General features: G+C 41.7%; 1 protein-coding gene across 7 annotated transcripts in view; it reads left to right on the top strand.

Moving 5' to 3' along the window:
• The window catches only part of EHBP1 (EH domain binding protein 1), a 445,048-nt gene that overhangs the window by 158,087 nt on the left and 264,553 nt on the right, over positions 1–22,408 (top strand). For all 7 annotated transcript variants that reach the window (XM_073672136.1, XM_073672138.1, XM_073672139.1 and 4 more), the window contains one exon: positions 7,971–8,160. In XM_073672136.1, the coding sequence (XP_073528237.1) occupies positions 7,971–8,160 (190 nt within the window). The remainder of the gene's footprint in view (positions 1–7,970; positions 8,161–22,408) is intronic.

Here is a 22,408-nt window from a genome sequence, read left to right on the forward strand (position 1 = left end):
CAACAGCGTATGAAATTGATTGTCAATCAGTGTTGCTTCCTAAGTGGACAGTTTGATTTCACAGAAGTTTGATTTACTTGGAGTTATATTCTGTTGTTTAAGTGTTTGCTTTATTTTTTTGAGCAGTGTATATATATGTGTAAATATATAAGTTAAAAAAAAAATTCCGGGGCACTATAGGTGTCGGACATTTATACAGGACACTATAGGTGTCAGACATTTATCAGACATTTATACGGGGCGTTATAGGTGTCGGACATTTATACGGGGCGTTATAGGTGTCGGACATTTATACGGGGCGTTATAGGTGTCGGACATTGATACGGGGCGTTATAGGTGTCGGACATTGATACGGGGCGTTATAGGTGTCGGAGATTGACACGGGGCGTTATAGGTGTCGGACTACCCCTTTAACTGTTAAGTATGGTACTTCATTATCCTCTTTTTTTATGGATAGCAATGGCATTATACTGCATATTAACCATACTTTCAAAAAACCTATTATTTACCACACTCAATAAACATGACATACGCAGATTTGGTTGGAAAAATTTATGGCCACGGCCTTTATTAAAAACTAGACGGTGGCCCGATTCTAACGCATCGGGTACTCTAGAATATGTATGTGGCCGACCGGGCGCAATTAGCAGAGCGGTGTTTAAATTTGGCGCCAAAATCGCTGATTGGTCGCGGCCGGCAACCGCGACCAATCAGCAAAGCGGTGTTTAAATTTGGCGGCAATATCGGTGATTGGTCGCGGGCAGCGGCCGCGACCAATCAGCAAACCGTGTTAGTGAGGACTGGAGAGCGTGTTTAAATTTGGTGCCAAAATCGCGTTTGCAGGCTGCGACCAATCAGCAGAGCGTTGCTTAAATTTGGCGCCAATCTCGCTGATTGGTCGCGGCCAGCCGGCGGCCGCAATTAATCAGCAGAGCGCTGTTTAAATTTTGCGCCAAAATCGCTGATTGGTCGAGGCCGCCGGCCACGACCAATCAGCAGAGCGGTGTTTAAATATGGCGCCAATCTTGCTGATTTGTCGCGGTCGGCCGGCAGCCACGACCAATCAGCAGAGTGTTGTTTAAATTTGGCGCCAATCTCGCTGATTGGTCACGGTCGGCCAGTGGCCGCGACCAGTCAGCAGAGCGGTGTTTAAATTTGGCGCCAATCTCGCTGATTTGTCGCGGTCGGCCGGTGGCCGCGACCAATCAGCAGAGCGGTGTTTAAATTTGGCGCCAATCTCGCTGATTTGTCGCGGTCGGCCGGTGGCCGCGACCAATCAGCAGAGCGGTGTTTAAATTTGGCGCCAATCTCGCTGATTGGTCACGGTCGGCCGGTGGCCGCGACCAATCAGCAGAGCGGCGTTTACATTTTCCGCCCATATCGCTGATTGGTCGCGGGCGTCGACCGCGACCAATCAGCGTCGTATTAGTGAGGACCAGGGAGCGGCGCTGCCTGTGCGGCTAGTTCCGCTGCGAGAAGCCGGGAGATGAGCGGCTGCTCGCAGCAGAAGCATCCCGACCGGCGGCGCCGCTCCCCGGTCCTCCGCTGATCTCCCGGCGTTAGCCGCATGGAGGTGAGCGGCGCCGCCTGTCGGGGTACTTGTGCTGCCAGCAGCGGGGAGATGAGTGGCTAGCACCGGTCATCTCCCTGCAGCATCGCCGCTGACCTCCGTCCGGCAGATGAGCAGTTAACGGCCGCCATCTTTTTCTGAAATCCCGCGTCGCTGATTGGCCGCAGACGGACCAATCAGCGACGCGGGATTTCCTGGACAGACAGACAGACGGGATAAGACGATTATATATATATAGATTCTTATACTTAAAAACCATAACTTTAATAAAACTCTTATAACACCGCAGCTTAGCCATAAGCTCAAGCCCGTTTACCTTACCAGCCTGCTGTCCATTCAGTCTCCTGAACGACTAACCCCAAGGCCGTGACGAATATAAACATATATGTAGGGAGGGTGGCGGCAGCAGCACTAGATGAGCAGCGTCTGAGGACTGACACTCTCCTCAGGCGCTGCCATTTTTAATACCCTGCACCACCAATGTTTAATAAATCTTAGGACCCTATCAGCAGCTGCCGCATAGGGAAGAAGTAGACTTCCCCCTGCGACACCTCACTGACAGGCTGGCTACCTGAACCAATCCCCAGCAATGGCGGGAAACCATTCCAGCCACTTAACCCTTTCAGGAGAGGAAAACAATGCATAATAATGCCATGCATTCCACTCCTGGAGGTCCGGGTCTTAACTTTCTATAAATTTGGTTTATTTTGGTCTAGTTGTCCACTTCAGATGATATTCTTTTCATAGTGATATATTGTGGTCTGTGAGTTCTCGAGATCTGATTATGTAGAACTGAAGTGGTCTCCTTCCTTTGTGCGAGTCCTTACGTCTGAGTAAGATGTTCATCGCTGGTTTGACTCTTAGGCTAACGCGATTTGTGACACCTCGGATCTGGCTGCCGCCCTGCTGAAATCCAATACTCTTCACATATTCCTGATTGCATTAAGGTTTTAGTGGGAAGGCACGGGTTGTGTAGGGGTGAAAAAAATAATACATTTGATGGATTACAACCTCTCAGTCAGGAAAATTTCTATTCCCCATTTCCAAATTGCTCCATATAGTTTTTCTGGTGATTTTTTTTCCCATTAGCCATATTAGCCCCTGTGCACTCTCGTTTTCAATGTAATGCAAATAGGCTTTTTAATTTACTGACTGGAAAGCAGGTCGCAGCCTTAATGTCTTACAATTAGATTTCCTGCAGCCTTAATAAGAAGATGCCCGTTCCTGTGTTGTGGAGAGCATTTCTAGAAGTGCGCCGCACATTTGTGTTCATTTACAATAATTATGTCATAAATAGGTTTCTATTTTTTCTTGCGTGTATCATATATTATAGTGGCATTTGTTAACCTTTTTGGGAATAATTAGGGACATCTTTCTATATAGAAAGTTCTTATTGGTATCATATTTTTTTTTACATGAGAAAAACCTGCCATTTTAACAGCGGCGTGTTTTATATCCACTGTACTTTGAAAAGCGATGTGATAATAGCTGCTTAATCGTAAAAGGGAACTTGTCAGCTGATTCATTCTGCCCAAACCATGAGCAGCATGAATTAGTCACATAAACAGGAGAAGATCCAGCTCAACCAACTTGTGAACAAACTTTTCTTTATTCTCGAAATGTGTGACATTGACGCGTTTCAGGTGGCTGCGCGCCCTTAATCATGAACCTCGTCTCCCACTATACTCCTCGGCCAGATCTTTAACTTTGTTTTTTCTTATACAATGAAAAAGTTTTTTGCAATATAACCAATATTTTGCTCAACCTATGCATACCTCAACCTTATGTCATCCGTAGAGGCCCATTACCACTAAATATTCAGTTAATTGTTAGCAACACCATACAAACTGCCTCCCTTTCCAGTGTTCCCTATGTGACAGTTTACAACCTGCTGCAAAGAAGCAACTGAAAAATTCCAACACAACATAAATGCATGTTGGGCCTCATTCAGACGTCTGTGATGTTTCTCATATGTGAAAACACGGACCGCTGTTCATCTTTGTGTTGCATCTGCGTTTCATCAGTGGTTAGTCCATATGTTAATTTTACCATCAGAGTTCCATGAGTGATTTTCAAAAATAAAAAAAAATTGCAAAGCTTCTCCTATCCATTACAATGTTAATAATCAAGGACAGCGAACGGACTGCACATTGAGGGCACCCGTGTGCTCTGTGATTTTCACCCACCCATAGACTTGTATGGGTAATTTTTGTTCCATGAATGGGATTGAAAACAAATATCACCACGATTTTTTGACCCATAGACGATAACGGGTGAAGAACACGAAGACAAAGTATGAATTAGGCCTTTGTGGTACTATTGGTATATGGCCCTAATTGTGTTTTCACTCTCTTCTTTCATTTTATCATTTTTTCAGTTTTATACTATGAAAATGAATGTCTATTATTTCTGTATTATTATGAGTGTCTGTGCCCTTCTGTATCTCCTTGTGCGGTTTCTTACTGACCTACAGTAACAAAAGTAGTCCTGACTGCCAGCCAAATTCTATTTTAGTGAATACAAGAGGTGGAGGGTTCCCGAGCCCATAGTACTATATTCTCACTATTATTTATGCACGTTGACCTGAAATATGTTGTAAAATGTAACCAAACAGGACAAATGCCTTAAATGAGAAAGTGCAGTTTTCATTTTGCAATTTTCAAGTATATTTTGAATTTCCTTCTTTCTAATTGATCCAATACAGGATCTTCTATTATGTTTTGTTTTGTTTTTAGATACAACTTAGGATACAGCAGCTAGTTCGTTACTCAAATAGTGCTTTAAAGGGAATCTATCTGCAGGATTTCACCCCAAGCTATTTAAATGGGCTTTCAGCTCTTTCAAAGACAAGTCCAGTAATACCTTTTACATGTCCAGTCCGTTCCTCTATTACTGTGAAATCAGCGTTTGAATTGACATAGAGATATTGTAGCTATGGTGGATTTGAAGCCTATGTCACTCCAGTTCTATTCCCCACCCCACGCCGACTCCTCCTGCTAGACTGACAGCCTCTAGGCAGTGTGCCTTCAGGCAAAGGAGTCATCGGTGAAGCCACTCCTTTTGACTTTACCCTTAAAGTTTGTTTTGCCATGACCGTCCCTGTCCACATACCCTGTTAGGTTGAAAGGACATCATAGTGGGCACCACAACTACTCAGGTCGCTCCCTCTATGAGCCATAGTGTGTTACATGGATGACCTTCATCTGAATTCAGCATTTAATTTTTTCCTCTCTGTGACACTTTTCAAGGGGCATTGTTGTCTTACCTCATAGCATCCAGTAACTGGAAGGTTTATCGTCTTTATAAATTATGTCGTTTTTAGGTCTAATGTTCAGTGTAGATTTATTTTTCATGTAGGTATTTCTTTTGTAGGTCGAAGCTTTGTTTTTCTAATATAGAGCTCCAAATAAATCCTCTGCATAGATATAGAGCGAAAGAAGTTATCTGGAGAGTAAATATTTTTTCAAAAACATTTAAGGTTTTTAAAGATAAATGAATAAGAGGAGCAGTATTCACCTTGTTCATTCACTGCTGCTCACCTTCCAGATATGTTCCGATTGGCTTCAGAGGTCGCATATTCCTGTATCAGGTCGTTTTTGCTGTTGCAGGAAATAGAGACAGTCGGTGTACCAGGCGGTATCATAACAGGAACAGTCAAGTGAAGATTTTTTTTTAAACTCGTGTTGAGCCTTTCTAAAAGGTATTGAAGACACCTTGCTGATGCAGTAGAATTACCTTGTATCTTGCTACTGTGCTCAGTGTTGCCATGGTGTAGGAGCTGTGACATGAAACTGTCTTCCACAACCTCACCTTTCTAGCAGAGTTTATCTGTTCTTCACCCAGTTTTAAGCCTTCTAAAGATTTTTCTCTTTCAATTAATGACTTTGTTTCAACCTACATATGAAAATGATGAACATTATAACCTATTTGGTTATTCATAAACCTGACTATAAAACTACAAAATCCCCGACTTTGTGCAAGTGTGTTACCTAGAGAAATTGATGCTTTATTGAAGGAAAAGGCGATCACACCAAATATTGATTTGACTTAGATTTTCCTTTAGTTCATTCACTTCATTCACATTTAATTGATGAAAATAAACTATTCACACTTCTATTTTTTTTAAACATTTTTACTTTGCAGCATTTTTTTCTACACCTGCCTAAAACTTTTTGAACGTTATTTTATATTTGTTTGTAACTACCGCATAATTCTATGGACTGAATTTATCGTATTGTATGCTAATTGGTGTACGCCCGATAAAATAAAATATATAACTTCATCGGATTGCCCCCCCCCCTCCCCTTAGCATTTTTGGTGAAATAATATCAATAGAAATTACTAACTAAGTGCTAATGTCTAGGAACCCAAAACAATGTACTACATTGAGCAAAAATTTTGGAAAAATGAAAAACTTGAGTCCTCAGGGGGTGAATGTAAAATTGCATAACTTTCATATACTGTGCCTTGAAAATGTATTCATACCCTGTGAACTTTTCCACATTTTTTCATGTTACACCCTCAAACTTAAATATATTTTATTGGGATTTTATGTGATATGCAAACACTAAGTAGCAAATACGGTATTTGTGAAGTGTAAAGGAAATTATATATGGCTTTCTAAATAAAGTATTTTAAAAATATTAATCTGAAAATTGTAACGTGCATTTGTATTCAGCACTCTGTAGTCTGATTCTTTGTAAGACCACCTTTTGCTCCAATTACTGCTGCAAGTCTTTTGTGGTCTGTCTTTACAAGCTTTGCACATCTAGAGGCTGAACAACAATTTTTAAGTCGTCCCACAGATTCTCAATGGGATTTAGGTCTGGAATGTGACTGGACCATTCAAACACATGCATATGCTTTGATCTAAACAATCCATTGTAGCTCCAGCAGTATGTTTATGGTTGTTGCCCTGCTGAAAGGTGAACTACGCCCCAGTCTCAAGTCTTTTGCGGCCTCTAACACGTTTTCCTCCAGGATTGCCTTGTATTTAGCTCCATTCAGCTTCCCAGACTCTGCTGAAGAAAAGAATCCCCACAGCTTGATGCTGCCACCACCATGTTTGATGGTGGGGATCTTGTTTTCAGGGTGATGTGCAGTGCTAGTTTTCTTCCACACCCAGCATTTTGCATTTAGCCCTAAAAGTTCTACTTCAGTTTAATCTGACCAAAGCACCTTCTTCCACATGCCATGTAGGGGACACAGATAGCATGTGTAAGAAGATGCTCAGACCAAAGTTGAACTGTTGGGGCTAAATGCAAAACGTTACGTGTGGCAGAGAAGAAACACTGCACATCACCCAGAAAACACCATCCTTGCTGTCAGTTATCATTGTGGCAACATCATGCTATGGGGATGCTTTTCTTCAGCAGGGGCAGGGAAGCTGGTCAGAGTTGACAGGAAGATGAATGGAGATAAATACAGGGCAATCCTGGAGGAAAACCTGTAAGAGGCTGCAAAAGACTTGAGACACTGGCGTAGGTTCACCTCCCACAAGGACAATGACCATAAACATACAGCCAGAGCTACAATGAATGGTTTAGATCAGTGTTTCCCAAGCCCCGTCCTCACATACCCCCAACACATCATGTTTTCAGTATTTCCTTAGTATTGAACAGGTGAGAGAACCTGTGGCCGTTTTCTCATACCTTAATAATTCCATCACCTGTGCAATACTAAGAAAATCCTGAAAACCTGACGTGTTGGTGTCGGGAGTACTGGAGTTTGGGAAACACTGGTTTAGATCAAAGCATATTCATGTGTTTCAATGGCCCAAACCGAAATCCCATTGAGAATCTGTAGCAAGACTTGAAAATTACTATTCACAGATGCCTTTATCCAATCTCACCGAGCTAGAGCTATTTTGCAAAGAAGAAAGGGCAAAAATTTCAGCTTTTAGATAGATGTGCAAAATTGGTAGAGACGGACTCCAAAAGACTTGCATCAGTAATTGCAGTGAAAGGTGGTCCTACAACATATCAGATGACAGGGGGCTGACTACAAATGCACGTCACAATTTTCAGATTTAGATTTTTTAAATATTTAGAAAACAATGTATCATTTCCTTTACACTTCACAAGTACTTGCTACTTAGTGTTTGTATATCACATAAACTCCCAATACAATACATTTAAGTTTGTGGGTATAACATGAAAAATATAGGAAAAGTACATGGGGTATGAATACGGTTTCAAGGCACTGTTTACCTTTTGTATCTATTCTTTATTATTTTCTCTGTTTGCCGCCATTCAGAAGCCACTTTCACTGTCATCTGCCAGACACACACAGATCCAGGCCTCCTTATAGTAGTTATTAGAGCTGTGTGTAGGGAGTCTACCTTTTAGTTTTTTTGTTTTGTTTTGTTTTTTTTACTTTTTTTTTTCTTTTTCTTTCATAGGTCAAACCCATTCTATGAACCAAAAGAGGGTGCAGATGTAGTCCGGAGCTGGCCTATTAAAGAGGCAGAACAGGAGAAGAAGATGAAAAGGAAGGCTCCAGCTCCTCCAGCATCCACACCAAAGAAAGAGGAGACTCCACGCACCCCCCTCTCTGTCCCTTCAGGCAAGGAGCTCTTCTCTTCCCCTAAGGTACACTTATGCCATATGTCATCTTCGCTATTAGTTTATGTATAGGAAGGTATAGTACTATCACAGTCATGGTCAAAAGTGTTGGCACCCTTGAAATTGTTCCAGAAAAATTATTGCAATTACACATGTTTATTTCCTTTGTGTGTATTGGAACAGCACAAAAAACAGAGAAAAAAAAGGCAAATTAGACATAATTTCACACAGAACCCCAAAAATGGGCCGGACAAAATTGTTGACACCCTTAACTTAATATTTGGTTGCACACTCTTTGGAATAAATAACTAATCCAGCTCAAGCGCAAAAATATCTCCCGGATACGCACATTCCTCAACCACGAATCTGCAAAAACACTACTGCATGCCCTCATCATCTCCTGCCTTGACTACTGCAACCCCCTGCTCTGTGGCCTCCCTTCTACCACTCTCGCACCCCTCCAATCTATCCTAAACTCTGCTGCCCGACTAATCCACCTTTCCCCTTGCTATTCCCCAGCATCATGTCTCTGTCAATCCCTTCACTGGCTCCCCATTACCCGGAGACTTCAGTTCAAAACCCTAACCATGGCATACAAAGCCATCCACAACCTGTCTCCTCCATACATCTGTGACCTAGTCTCCTGGTACTTACCTGCACGCAACCTCTGATACTCACAAGATCTTCTGCTCTACTCCCCTCTTATCTCCTCTTCCCACAATCGCATACAAGATTTCTCCTGCGCATCCCCCCTACTCTGGAACTCAGTACCCCAACACATCAGACTCTCACCTACTGTGGAAACCTTCAAAAGGAACCTGAAGACCCACCTCTTCCAACAAGTGTACAACCTGCAGTAATCATTGCTCCACCATACTGCTGCACTACTGCTATATATACCCCTTTTAAACATGTAAAGAGCCATGGAATAAATGGCGCTATAATAATAATAATCAATCACTTCCCATAACCATCAGCAAGCTTCTTACACCTCTCAACTGGAATTTTGGAGCAGTCTTCTTTTGCAAACTGTTCCAGGTCTCATATGTGAAGGTGCCTTCTCCCAACAGCAATTTTAAGATTTCTCCACAGATGTTTAATAGGATTTAGATCCGGACCCATTGCTGGCCACTTCAGAACCCTCCATTGCTTTGTTTTCATCCATTTCTGGGGACTTCTTGAAGTATGTTTGGGGTTGTTGTCCTGCTGGAAGACCCATGACCTAGGACGCAAACTCCACTTTCTGACTCTGGACACTGCATTATGACCCAAGAGCCTTTTGGTAATCTTCAGATTTCATGATCCCTTGCACAGTCATGGCCAAGAGTATTGGGACCCTTGAAATCATTCCAGAAAATAAAGTATTTCTCACAGAAAATTATTGCAATTACACATGTTTATTTAAATCCCATTGAACATCTGTGGAGAGATGTTAAAATTGCTGTTGGGAGAAGGCGCCTTCAAATATGAGAGACCTGGAGCAGTTTACAAAAGAAGAGTGGTCCTAAATTCCAGTAGAGAGGTGTAAGAAGCTTGTTGATTGGTATAGGAAGCGATTGATTGCAGCTATTTATTCCAAAGGGTGCGTATCCAAATATTAAGTTGAGGGTGGCAACAATTTTGTCCAGCAGATTTTTTCGAGTCTTCTGGGAAGTTATGTCCAATTTGCCTTTTGTTTTTTTGTGTTCTGATACACAGGAAGTAAACATGTGTATAATATATATACATATATATTATATATTTTATATATATAATACATGGGACAGCACTGTGGCTCAGTGGTTAGCACTGTATGGTGGCTCAGTGGTTAGCACTGCAGCCTTGCAGCACTGGGGTCCTGGGTTCAAATCCCACCAAGGACAACATCTGCAGGGAGTTTGTATCTTCTTCCTGTGTTTGTGTGGGTTTCCTCCGGGTTCTCTGGTTTCTTCCCACACTCCAAAGACATACTGATAGGGGATCTAGATTGTGAGCCTCAATGGGGACAGGGATGATAATGTATGTAAAGCGCTGGGGAATTAATGGTGCTATATAAGTGAATAAAAGAAATAAATAAAAATAATTTATATATACACATACACACGTGTGTGTGTATATGTGTGTGTGTAAACTTTTATGTTCGTGTAATGTCTACATACTTGTTTTTAAGCTATTTAATGTTTCTAATGATTTCCTGTTTTGCAATGCACCAGTAGGTGGCTCTTGTGGGCTGTGAAACATGGCGTAAATATTATTGTAAGACTTAAAAAAAAAAAAAAAAAAAAAAATAAGGGCTGCACATAAATATATAATAGTGTGATTAGTAGCAATGAAAGAAGAGGTGCATTTATTGCTATATGACATGTGTAAAATGCACTTTAAATATGTTATATAGCCTATATTAATATGAGATGATAATATACTTGGGTGTATGTATGTGTGTAATATATGTATGCCTTTCGTTCTGATTTGAGTGGTGCGAGATGACCAGGTTGGGGGAGGGAGGAATCTTTTGACTTTATCATGCGATGTGAGTAAAGCAAAGTTAGTAAACACGTTATATAATTAAGGAAAGACCATGACAGCCCTGCCAGTCTACCACACTCCTCAGATCGAGCTGCTGTCCAATGCATTACAATGGGACACATGTGCAATAGCTGCTGATTGTGCACGCGATGTCCTCAGCGCCGGACAATGCCAGCCAGTCGGTTACTGAGTATTCGGTTGCTGGGTGTGAACAGCTGTAAAACATTACTATTCTTCTCGTAATCGCTGTATATATAAAAGTTCTGATGCTGTAGGATTTCATTACTTCTGCTTAGTTTACAGTCAACAAGGTGGGGATTTATTCTTTACTATGGGGTCTTAAGAATTTAGTTGCACCTTAAGAGCAGTAGTAGCACACTGTCAGCGACATGCCTTACACATGCCAGCGTGCGATTAGGTGTCGTGTAAATAGAAGGTGCTGCTTCCTAGTGACTTGGTATGGGTTAAGATGGCCGGACAGTTCAGATCCATTCTAGAGCTATTCCTTCTGACCTGCCTATAACGTTTTTTGTTTTTTTTTCTGTGGCGTACTTGACTTACTCGTTGATGCTGTAAAAAAAAAAAAAAAATGATTTAAGCAGATACTTTTTTATTTACATAGAACACAATTGTGAAAGTGTACATCAAAAGGGCACATATGTGTCTCAATCCGTTTGCAAAAAACGTAGCCTGCTGGGCTTTTTCATCCATTAAACTAAACAGATGAAAAACTGATCTATTTTCTAATAATATTGCAGTCTATGGAAGACAGATAAGATTGCATCAATTTTTTTTTTGTTTTGCTTGTTCTGACAGTCCTCTCTCAAATTTTTTTTTTTTTTTAACGAGTGCGGCATATATGTTGAAAAAAATAGATATATTTATTGTAAAATGCATTTGTTTTTATCAGTTGTACAATGGATCAGTTTTTTTGGTTTTCTTTTTCTTTTGTAATATAAAAATGTGAAGCTGTTTAAAAATTACAACAACAAAAAAGTGATGTGAATCAGGCAAGTTATCTGAACATCGGCTTATATACCAATATACCAGAGTCTAGACACCCCCATAAACATTAGATGGCTGTTTGGCCCACCAATATTTATCTAATGATGATGGCTGCCTTTCATCCATCAGTAAGATTTCCACCATATTAGAAGTTTGTATGGGCTTTTACTTGTCCATACCAATTAAGTTGCATGAAATGCGGTTGGCAAAATTAAAGGGAATCCATCAGCAGGTTTTCCTATGTAATCTGAGATCAGCATGATGTAGGGGCAGAGCTGGGGATTCCAGCTATGTGTCACTTGCTCAGCAGCTTGCTGTAGTTTCAATGCAATCAATGCAGGACTAGGTATCATGTGCCAGACAGCCCAGCTCTCTGTCTAAGCGCCTACCTCCGATTGGCATCTTGTTGAAAATGTACAGTGTACACAGAGATGCCAATCAGTGGTGTGTGCGGGGTTATGCAGGTCTCAGCATTCAGAGAACTGCTAGATCTTTGTTGGAGAAAACCGGGATTTCTATAAAAACAGCACCAAGCAGCCCAATAAGTGATGTATCACTGGAATCAGGCTCTCTGACCCTACATTATGCTGATCTCCGATTCCATAGCAAAAACCTGCTGACATATTCCCTTTAAGGCCTCTTGTAAAGACATTATATATATATATATATATATATATATATATATATATATATATATATATATATATATATATGTATGTGTATATATATATATATATATATATATATATATATATATATGTGTGTATATATGTATGTGTGTATATATGTATGTGTGTATATATATATATATATATATATATATATATATATATATATATATATATATATATATATATATATATACATATACACATACATATACATACAGTCAGTGGTGGCCAAAAGTATTGGCACCCCTACAATTCTGTCAGATAATACTCAGTTTCTTCCTGAAAATGATTGCAATCACAAATTCTTTGGTATTATTATCTTCATTTAATTTGTCTTCAATGAAAAAACACAAAAAGAATTGTCCTAAAGCCAAATTGGATATAATTCCACACCAAACCCAAAAAAGGGGGTGGACAAAAGTATTGGCACTGTTTGAAAAATCATGTGATGCTTCTCTAATTCGTGTAATTAACAGCACCTGTAACTTACCTGTGGCACCTAACAGGTGTTGGCAATAATTAAATCACAGTTGCAGCCAGTTAACATGGATTAAAGTTGACTCAACCTCTGTCCTGTGTCCTTGTGTGTACCACATTGAGCATGGAGAAAAGAAAGAAGACCAAAGAACTGTCTGAGGACTTGAGAAACCAAATTGTGAGGAAGCATGAGCAATCTCAAGGCTACAAGTCCATCTCCAAAGACCTGAATGTTCCTGTGTCTTCCGTGCGCAGTGTCATCAAGAAGTTTAAAGCCCATGGCACTGTGGCTAACCTCCCTAGATGTGGACGGAAAAGAAAAATTGACGAGAGATTTCAACGCAAGATTGTGCGTATGGTGGATAAAGAACCTCGACTAACATCCAAACAAGTTCAAGCTGCCCTGCAGTCCGAGGGTACAACAGTGTCAACCCGTACTCTCCGTCGGCGTCTGAATGAAAAGGGACTGTATGGTAGGATACCCAGGAAGACCCCACTTCTTACCCCGAGACCTAAAAAAGCCAGGCTGGAGTTTGCCAAAACTTACCTGAGAAAGCCTAAAACGTTTTGGAAGAATGTTCTCTGGTCAGATGAGACAAAAGTAGAGCTTTTTGGGAAAAAGCATCAACATAGAGTGTACAGAAAAAGAAAAGAGGAATTCAAAGAAAAGAACACGGTCCCTACAGTCAAACATGGCGGAGGTTCCCTGATGTTTTGGGGTTGCTTTGCTGCCTCTGGCACTGGACTGCTTGACCGTGTGCATGGCATTATGAAGTCTGAAGACTACCAACAAATTTTGCAGCATAATGTAGGGCCCAGTGTGAGAAAGCTGGGTCTCCCTCAGAGGTCATGGGTCTTCCAGCAGGACAATGACCCAAAACACACTTCCAAAAGCACTATAAAATGGTTTGAGAGAAAGCACTGGAGACTTCTAAGGTGGCCAGCAATGAGTCCAGACCTGAATCCCATAGAACACCTGTGGAGAGATCTCAAAATGGCAGTTTGGAGAAGGCACCCTTCAAATATCAGGGACCTGGAGCAGTTTGCCAAAGAAGAATGGTCTACAATTCCAGCAGAGCATTGTAAGAAACTCATTGATGGTTACCGGAAGCGGTTGTTCGCAGTTATTTTGGCTAAAGGTTGTGCAACCAAGTATTAGGCTGAGGGTGCCAATACTTTTGTCCGGCCCTTTTTTGGAGTTTTGTGTGAAATGATCAATGATTTGATTTTTGCTTCATTCTCTTTTGTGTTTTTTCCTTGCAAGCAAATTAAATGAAGATGATCATACCAAAGAATTTGTGATTGCAATCATTTTCAGGAAGAAACTGAGTATTATCTGACAGAATTGCAGGGGTGCCAATACTTTTGGCCACCACTGTGTATATATGTGTGTATATATATATATATATTATATTATATTATATTTTATACTCTAAAGAAAGCGTCTTCATTTAAATGCAAACTGCAGGTTCGGTTTCATGCGTCGGCTGCTTTCTGACCCAGAGTTAGTCTTCCATTAAAAATGGGCACCTGACTGTGCCAGGACGCTCAGACAGCCAGCGTTTGGGCACAGCGAATAACAACTGCACAGGTTTTTCCTTCTGTCTCTTGCCTGAAGGTTGGGTTTAACCTGTGTTGGTATGTACAATAGTTCAGCCCATATTCCTTCTGTATAAGTACAGGGCATGTTACAATCCTACCATCTCCACCTCGAGAATCCTTTTTGTGCTTTCATCAAATGAGTTAATCCCCCCCTAATTTTATCTTTTAATGTTTTGCATTTTGGTTGCAGTAATTATGCATGGCCTGGAATCATTGTACAGTGGTAACAGTAGAAGAGTAATAATGAGCGTGTACTTAGCACTCCTACTCAGACAATGACATTAAGCAGAACAGCTGAGGAAAGCGGAGCCATAATGTGCCGTGCCGCAGCTTGTTTGTAAACACTGCCAAATGTTTCGGGGTAATTAGCAGATCGGCAGTCTGTCCTCAGCCCCGGCGTGAAGATTTATTACCGCCACTCAGTGTTTTATGCTGCAGTCATTTGGATTGTCTTACATATTGGAGTATTACAGAGCAGTGTTAAAAAAAAATGGAAAATGAGAGAAGCAGAGAAATGCCTGCAGGGGGGATCCGTCTGTGAGTCAAGTAAAAAGTAAATATAAGTGTATCAGGTATGTATGTGTTTGCACCACTTAAGGTCCTATGTATATTCATGCCTGTCATGTTATAACATAAGTTATAGCTTTATAAGTGCACCTTACCATCAGATGTCTCGGGCTGTTTACATAGCTGTTTGTTCTGATTCCAGTAATTCAGTAATGAGCGCAGAGTTATGGCCTCTCCTAACCGAAGAATAGTGTGCAATTATATGTAGAAATCACCGTGGAAGGCTGGAAACCTTTCCTTTTCTGTCTAACATGCCGGATGCTGGGGCTGTACGGAAGATCGCTAATACAATGCACTCACCGCCCACGACTGTCTCATCCCCGCGATCTCTCTCGCCTTGTCCAGCAGCTGTTTCCAAAACCTCCTAATATATATATATATATATAGGTTGAAGGTAGACTTAAAGGGGTATTCCCATCTCCAAGATCCTATCCCAATATGTAGCAGGTGTAATACTAATAATAAAAGCAAATACCTCCTATTAGAAATGTAGTATAGTTCTTCTGATAAGCTATGTCGCTTAACCCTTAGGTTTCCATGGTTCCGACCACTGATATAGTGACAGTTAGTTATTAGTGGTTGTCACCATGGATACCTCAGCTACTGCAATGCCGTGCACATGGAGTAAGTGACATAGCGAATCAGAAGAACTATACTAAATTTCTAATTGGATCTATTTGCTAATATTATTATTATAACACTTAATACATATTGAGATAGGATCTTGGAGATGGGAATACTCCTTTAAGCTCATCTAGTTCAACCTGCAGGCTAACATGTTGATCCAGAAGAAGGCAAAAACCCCATTGGGCAAGCATTAATAGCTCCATATTAGGAGAAAAATTCCTTCCCGAGTCCATACAGCAATCAGACTAGTTCCCTGGATCAACGCCCCATAACAGAATCTGGTGCCCATAACCTGTAATATATTTATCAAGAAAGGCATCCAGGCTCTTCTTGTACTTTATTAGTGAATTAACCATTACAACATCATGTGGCAGAGAGCCCCATAGTCTCATTGCTCTTACAGTAAAAAAAAAAAGTCATGTAAATAATATTTTCTTCTTCTGCTTGGACTTCAACTTCTGATGCAACCCTGTTTCTGCCTGATGAGACCTTGGTAACAAAAAAAAATTGACTTAAGACGGTCTAAATGATTACTTTGTACTAACAATTGGACTTCCGGAATTGTTTTTATAGTTAAACCTTTCGGGATTCAGCCACCTAATCTGGTCACAGAGCATTCCCTATATCCACACAGTCTCACTTTTAGACAGTGAAAATTTGTACTCGACAGGTTTCAAATTTATTGGTTGCTAAATCTAGCGCTTCTTTAGTCTACCTAGTCTAAGTTTACCACTCCTATTATTTGGCCTACATTTGCACCCAAATTTTAGTGCACAGTGTCACATTTAACTCACAATCCCACTGAAAGTGTCTAAGGGCAAAGTCAGACGGCCATATAAATCAGAGCGAGATCAGAACGTAGTGCAAGGACTGGCCGGCAGCTCTCTTGATCCAATCATGACAGCTGCATGTATGTTTTGCAGCTTTCACGCTCTGGTTGGGAGAGCCGCCGGCCAGTCTACGCGCTGTGTTACAATTTATCCTGCCTTCTGACTCTGCCCTAAAATACATGAATCAATATGGTGCAATTTTTGGGGGCTCAAATTGCGATAAATCTCCCCCCGACCAGTTATCTACAGACTTTTGCTGGCTGAGGTCCAGGTGACTGCTGTAAAACATGTATCTAAATGCTGTTAACTGAAAGCTCGGTAAAGATGCCCGCTGTCATAAAGTACGGAAAAGAAAAAAATCTGAAAATAAAGGTGTAGAAAAAGTGAAAAATAACGTAGGTGATTTTTCTTTTAGTAAGAATGATTTATTATTCAGCTTCTTCCACTTCACAGAAAAACTCTTTACCGTAGAAAAGTCGTCTTCAAGGAATCACATTAAACACCACACTGATACTAATTTGTAGAAATTCTTCAATCTGTCCCCGGGGATCTGGTGGTAACTGTCATTGACTTCAGCTTCATTGGCTGTCGAGATAACACTTTCCTACTGCAAAGTGAAGAGTCTTTGCATTGATCCTTTAAGTGAATTTCTTCATAATTAAACAAACCCTGCAAAGTTCCAGATAGGCTTTACTTTTCATCAAGTATGCAGATCATCCTACAATGGCTCAAAGCGCACACCCACCTTATGGTGTTTCAATTTTATTTCCGCCAGTGGCTTTATCTAGGGAGATGTTACATACGGCGCCTAATGCCGGAATCCTGCACAGTAAACAAAGTACTTGTGAGATAGTCCTGGCACACTAGCTGCATCCTCTACAGGAGCAGTTGTCATTTTTGAGCCCGCATCGCTCCTGCTATCGCTTCTCCATTTGTCGAATTCACAATGACCTTTGCATACATAAAGTCAAATAGGATTAAGTCTGGAATTTCCAACAATGAGGAAAAAGCAACAGATGTAGCCGACATTGAACGTGGAAGGATTGTTGATTTGCGTTTGGAAAGGAGGTTTTGCCAGTAGTAAATCTTCCAAACATAGGACAAAATGTATAAAATATAGCTGAGAAATAGGAAAAGTCCCTTGAAGAAAAGCTTAAGAAGGGGAGCCTCGAAGTTCCCTCTTGGTCCTTCCTTTACTATGGATGGCACAACATCAATAGCTGAGACATAAGCATTGGACTGGCGGAGGCCGGATGCAGGGGTAGGAGCACAGTGTTAAGCGTAAGGATGTTATAGATTTTATTACTGTACTATTTTGGGACTTTCAAAGATTTTTGGAAACTTTATTTAGGACTTCTTTTCATAAAAATATACTTTTCTAAGTTTCTAAGACCAACCAATAATATACATACACTATCTTTGCATTGCAATTGTTTGTCTAGCACATCCCCACATAAGTCACAGTGAGATTTGGGTAATTTGGAGGCCAAGTCAGCACATTGAATTCTGTGTTTTACCTTAAACCATTCCTGTACAATTTTTTGGAGGGTGGAAGGGCACACTATCCTGCCATAAGGTTAAGCCATTGCTGGTCGGCGACATACTTGGTCTGTACAATATTTAGGTAGGTAACACGTGTCAAAGTATTATCCATTTGAATGTCGGTACTCAAGAGTCGCCCAGGGCATCACACTTCCTCACTTTTGTCATCTTTCCTAAGTGCAGTTGAGATTATCCAAAAAGCCACTTGATGTAAAAGAAAATGTAATTTTTCTAGACCAGGCCACCTTCTTCCATTGCACCAAGGTCCACTTCTCCATTATCTTGAGTCCGCTGGTGGGGCTTTTGGCTGTGGATTGGGGTCCACATGGGCATTTTGACCAGTCTGCAACTTTGTAACTCCATATTCTGCAAGCTGTTATATATGTTCAGACACCTTACCATCATATTGAGCAGTAACTTCAGCAGTTTGTGCTAAATCAGCTCTTCTGTTGGATCAAACCATGATCCAGAACTTTGCGTTTCCTAGTAATCACAAGAAGGGCCCATGATGTTGGTGTTTTGGATGCCAACTAAGGAAGTTCACTCTGCCCTGGTCTGGCTGCCACTGAATCCTAATGTGGATGTTAGACCTGGGTCCCACAAATCTTTTTGCTCTAGTAGATACGGACCACTGCTTTTTGGGAACATCCTTTTAGTGATGCTCTGACCCATTTAACTAGCAATCACAATTTGGCTCTTGTCACAGTGCTCAGAGTATTAGCACTCACCCATTTTCTTTTTTTCTAACACATGATCTTCAAGACCTGACTTTTGAATTGCAGCCTAATACCTTTAACATGTGCCATTGTAATTAGATAATTGCATGGTGTATGTAATATTACAGGATGTCTTGCTGCTAGGTTCCCAAGCAATCCACTTAGTGTATAGCAGGGATATCAAACCCAAACACACAGAGGGCCAAAATGAAAAACTTGGACAAAGTCGCGGGCCAACCAATATACAGTATAATGGGCCCCACAAAGTCCTCCATACAAATTAATGGGCCCCACATAGTCCTCCTTACAGTATTATGGGCACCAGATAGTCCTCCGTACATAACAATGGGCCAACATAGTCCTCCATACAGTATAATGGCCCCACATAGTCCTCCATACAGAATAATGGCCTAACATAGTCCTCCATACAGAACAATGGCCCCACATAGTCTTCCATACAGTATAATGGCCCCACATAGTCCTCCATACAGAATAATGGCCTAACATAGTCCTCCATACAGTATGATGGCCCCACATAGTCCTCTATACAGTTTAGTGGCCCCACATAGTGCTCCATACGGAATAATGGCTCCACATTGTCCTCCATACGAAATAATGGCCCCACATTGTCCTCCATACAGAATAATGGCCCCACATAGTCTTCCATACAGAATAATGGCCCCATATAGGGGTGGTAGTTTTGGTGTCGCGTGCCGAATGAAACCACCCTGCAGGCCAGATTTGGCCCATGGGCCAGAGTTTGACATGTATGGTGTATAGGAAACCTGTGCTGTAAGTTTCCATTTTTTGGGGTAGCATTACATCAGTTTTGCTGATTTTGTAATGCACACATGTATGAAGTGCTCCATTGAGCTCCAAAAAACTCTTTGTAGCCACTTTGGGTAATTGATAGCAGTTGATGATGGGACTCCCCTTTTGTGTATTTCTATACAAAATGTTTGTTGGCCAAATGATGGTTCAGATGATTGTTCAACTGGCCGCTATCTCTCCCAACTCCTCTATACACAGTAGCGCTCGCTCCGCTGAGTACGCCAGTGTTCACTATGAGAGTGACGTTGCCGCACTCCTCTGGCGTTGGATTTTCTAGTGGAGAACAAAAAAGATCGATGGTCTGCTATCAAATGATATTGGGGAAGAATCAGAAGGCCCCTATACACAACAGACAGTGGGCCGAGCCCTCCATTAATTTGTTGTGTATGGGGGGCATTTATTCACGTGACTGTTTTGCATTTTGGCTTTGTGTTTGCCTGAGCTTGGTCTACTTGTAATCATGCTAGAAATGTCACACTATTCATGGAAATACTTGGTTAATTCACATTTAAATATGGGTGATAATTGTGCACTATCTTCTCTAGGTTACATAATAGAATTTTAATGTATGTTAATATATCTTTGCAGGCCTCGCCTATTAGGTGCTGACACCCTTTAGGACCCAAATAGTATCTGTTCTTATCAGATAAGAAGGTTCACTTCATCCCACCTATATCTTCATTGTGTCTGACACATTGTTGGAAAAGCACCAAGGAGCTCCTACTGCTTTCTTGAAACTTTGATGTGCCACTCCTAACATTATCATTACTTTCTGTGATTATGAAATCTCGACTGCTGCCGTCATCCTGGTGTGAAAAGGTGAAAGATACAAGATAAGAACATTTGATGGGCAAGAGCAATTTACACGTGTATTCTATTTAAATTTATAATTGCATGAGCCCTAGAATGGTTCATTACTATGCAAGGTTAATTATACAGGCAGCAGTTCTGAAGGGAATGTGTTATGACTCATTTGTAAAAATACATTTTTTATATAACTTATTTTTTTTAGATTTTTTTATTGATTTGTTTTTATTTTATTTTTTTCATGTCATATTTATATAAAAAAAAAACTGACTTCCAAGGTTCCTACAAGAGTAATTACCTTACTGAATGCTTTTGCGCACCTAGTGTATCGGGACATCTGCAGGTGCTTTTATGATCTCCCATTCCAACTCCATAGGCATAATATGGAGTTATTTCCCCTTCCTTTGCATCTACGACAGCTTCCACACTTCTAGGAAGGATTTCTCCAAGATTTGGAATTTTTGCACATTCACCCAGAAGAGCATTTCTGAGGTCAGACACTGATGTTGAACTTGGCTCACAATTTCTCTTCTAATTCATCCCAAAAGTATTGACTGGGGCTGAGGTCCGGGCTCTGTGCAGGCAGTCCCCAAACTCACCCAACCATGACTTTGTGCACTGGGGCTCACATTCATGCTGGAAACTGTCCCCTAAACTGTTCCCACACTCTTAGAATCATACAGTTGACCAAAATGTCTTCAAATGCTAAAGCTTTAAAGGGAACCTGTCACCAGACTTGGCCGATATGAAATACGGCCACCACCTTTCATCCCTGATATTCAGCATTCTATAATGCTGTATATAAGCCCCCAACCCGACCTGCAAGACAAGAAGAGCTTTTATTATACTCCCCTGGGGGGGCGGTCTGGGCTGAGGGGTGTCGCTCATCTGGGTCCGGCACCTCCCTTCTTCTTTCAATGCCGTCCTCCTTCTGTGCTTCGTGTGCAGAGTAAAGTACTACCCTGCGCAGGCGCCGGGGCTCTTTGACCTTACTTGGCACCTGCTCACTGCAGTTCTTTACTCTGCTTTCATCAGGGCAGAGAAGTACTCCTGCGCTGGAGCACGATGCTGGGGAGACTGTGGATGATGTACGGGACGCATCATCTACGCGAAACAAGAAGGAGGACGGCATCGAAAGAAGAAGGGAGGCGACGGACCAAGACTAGCGACAACCATCGGACCGGACCGCCCCCCCCAGGTGAGTATGATTAAAGCTCTTTTTCTGGTCTTGCAGGTCGGATTGGGGATTTATATACAGCATTATAGAATGCTGTATATGATGGCTGAAAGGTGCTGTCCACATCTCATATCATCCAAAGCTGGTGACAGGTTCCCTTTAAGGGATGTTGTGCTGGACTAACCTAGTGATTTAAGTCCTCAATATAAGATTGGTCGCGGTCTGACATCTGGTCCCACACTGATCAGCTGATATCTACTCCGGCAGCGGCTGGATATAAGCATTGTGTGGAGCAGATCTACTCTGGCAGCGGCTGGATATAAGCATTGTGCGGAGCAGATCTACTCTGGCTGCGGCTGGATATAAGCATGGTGTGGAGCAGATCTACTCTGGCAGCGGCTGGATATAAGCATTGTGCGGAGCAGATCTACTCTGGCAGCGGCTGGATATAAGCATTGTGCGGAGCAGATCTACTCTGGCTGCGGCTGGATATAAGCATGGTGCGGAGCAGATCTACTCTGGCAGCGGCTGGATATAAGCATTGTGCGGAGCAGATCTACTCTGGCAGCGGCTGGATATAAGCATTGTGCGGAGCAGATCTACTCTGGCAGCGGCTGGATATAAGCATTGTGCGGAGCAGATCTACTCTGGCAGCGGCTGGATATAAGCATTGTGCCGAGCAGATCTACTCTGGCTGCGGCTGGATATAAGCATTGTGCGGAGCAGATCTACTCTGGCAGCGGCTGGATATAAGCATTGTGCGGAGCAGATCTACTCTGGCAGCGGCTGGATATAAGCATTGTGCGGAGCAGATCTACTCTGGCAGCGGCTGGATATAAGCATTGTGCGGAGCAGATCTACTCTGGCAGCGGCTGGATATAAGCATTGTGCGGAGCAGATCTACTCTGGCAGCGGCTG

Source organism: Phyllobates terribilis, unplaced genomic scaffold (assembly GCF_046119375.1).
Source record: "Phyllobates terribilis strain yellow unplaced genomic scaffold, ASM4611937v1 Scaffold_3__8_contigs__length_932513732, whole genome shotgun sequence".
NCBI classification, from domain to species: Eukaryota; Metazoa; Chordata; class Amphibia; order Anura; family Dendrobatidae; genus Phyllobates; species Phyllobates terribilis.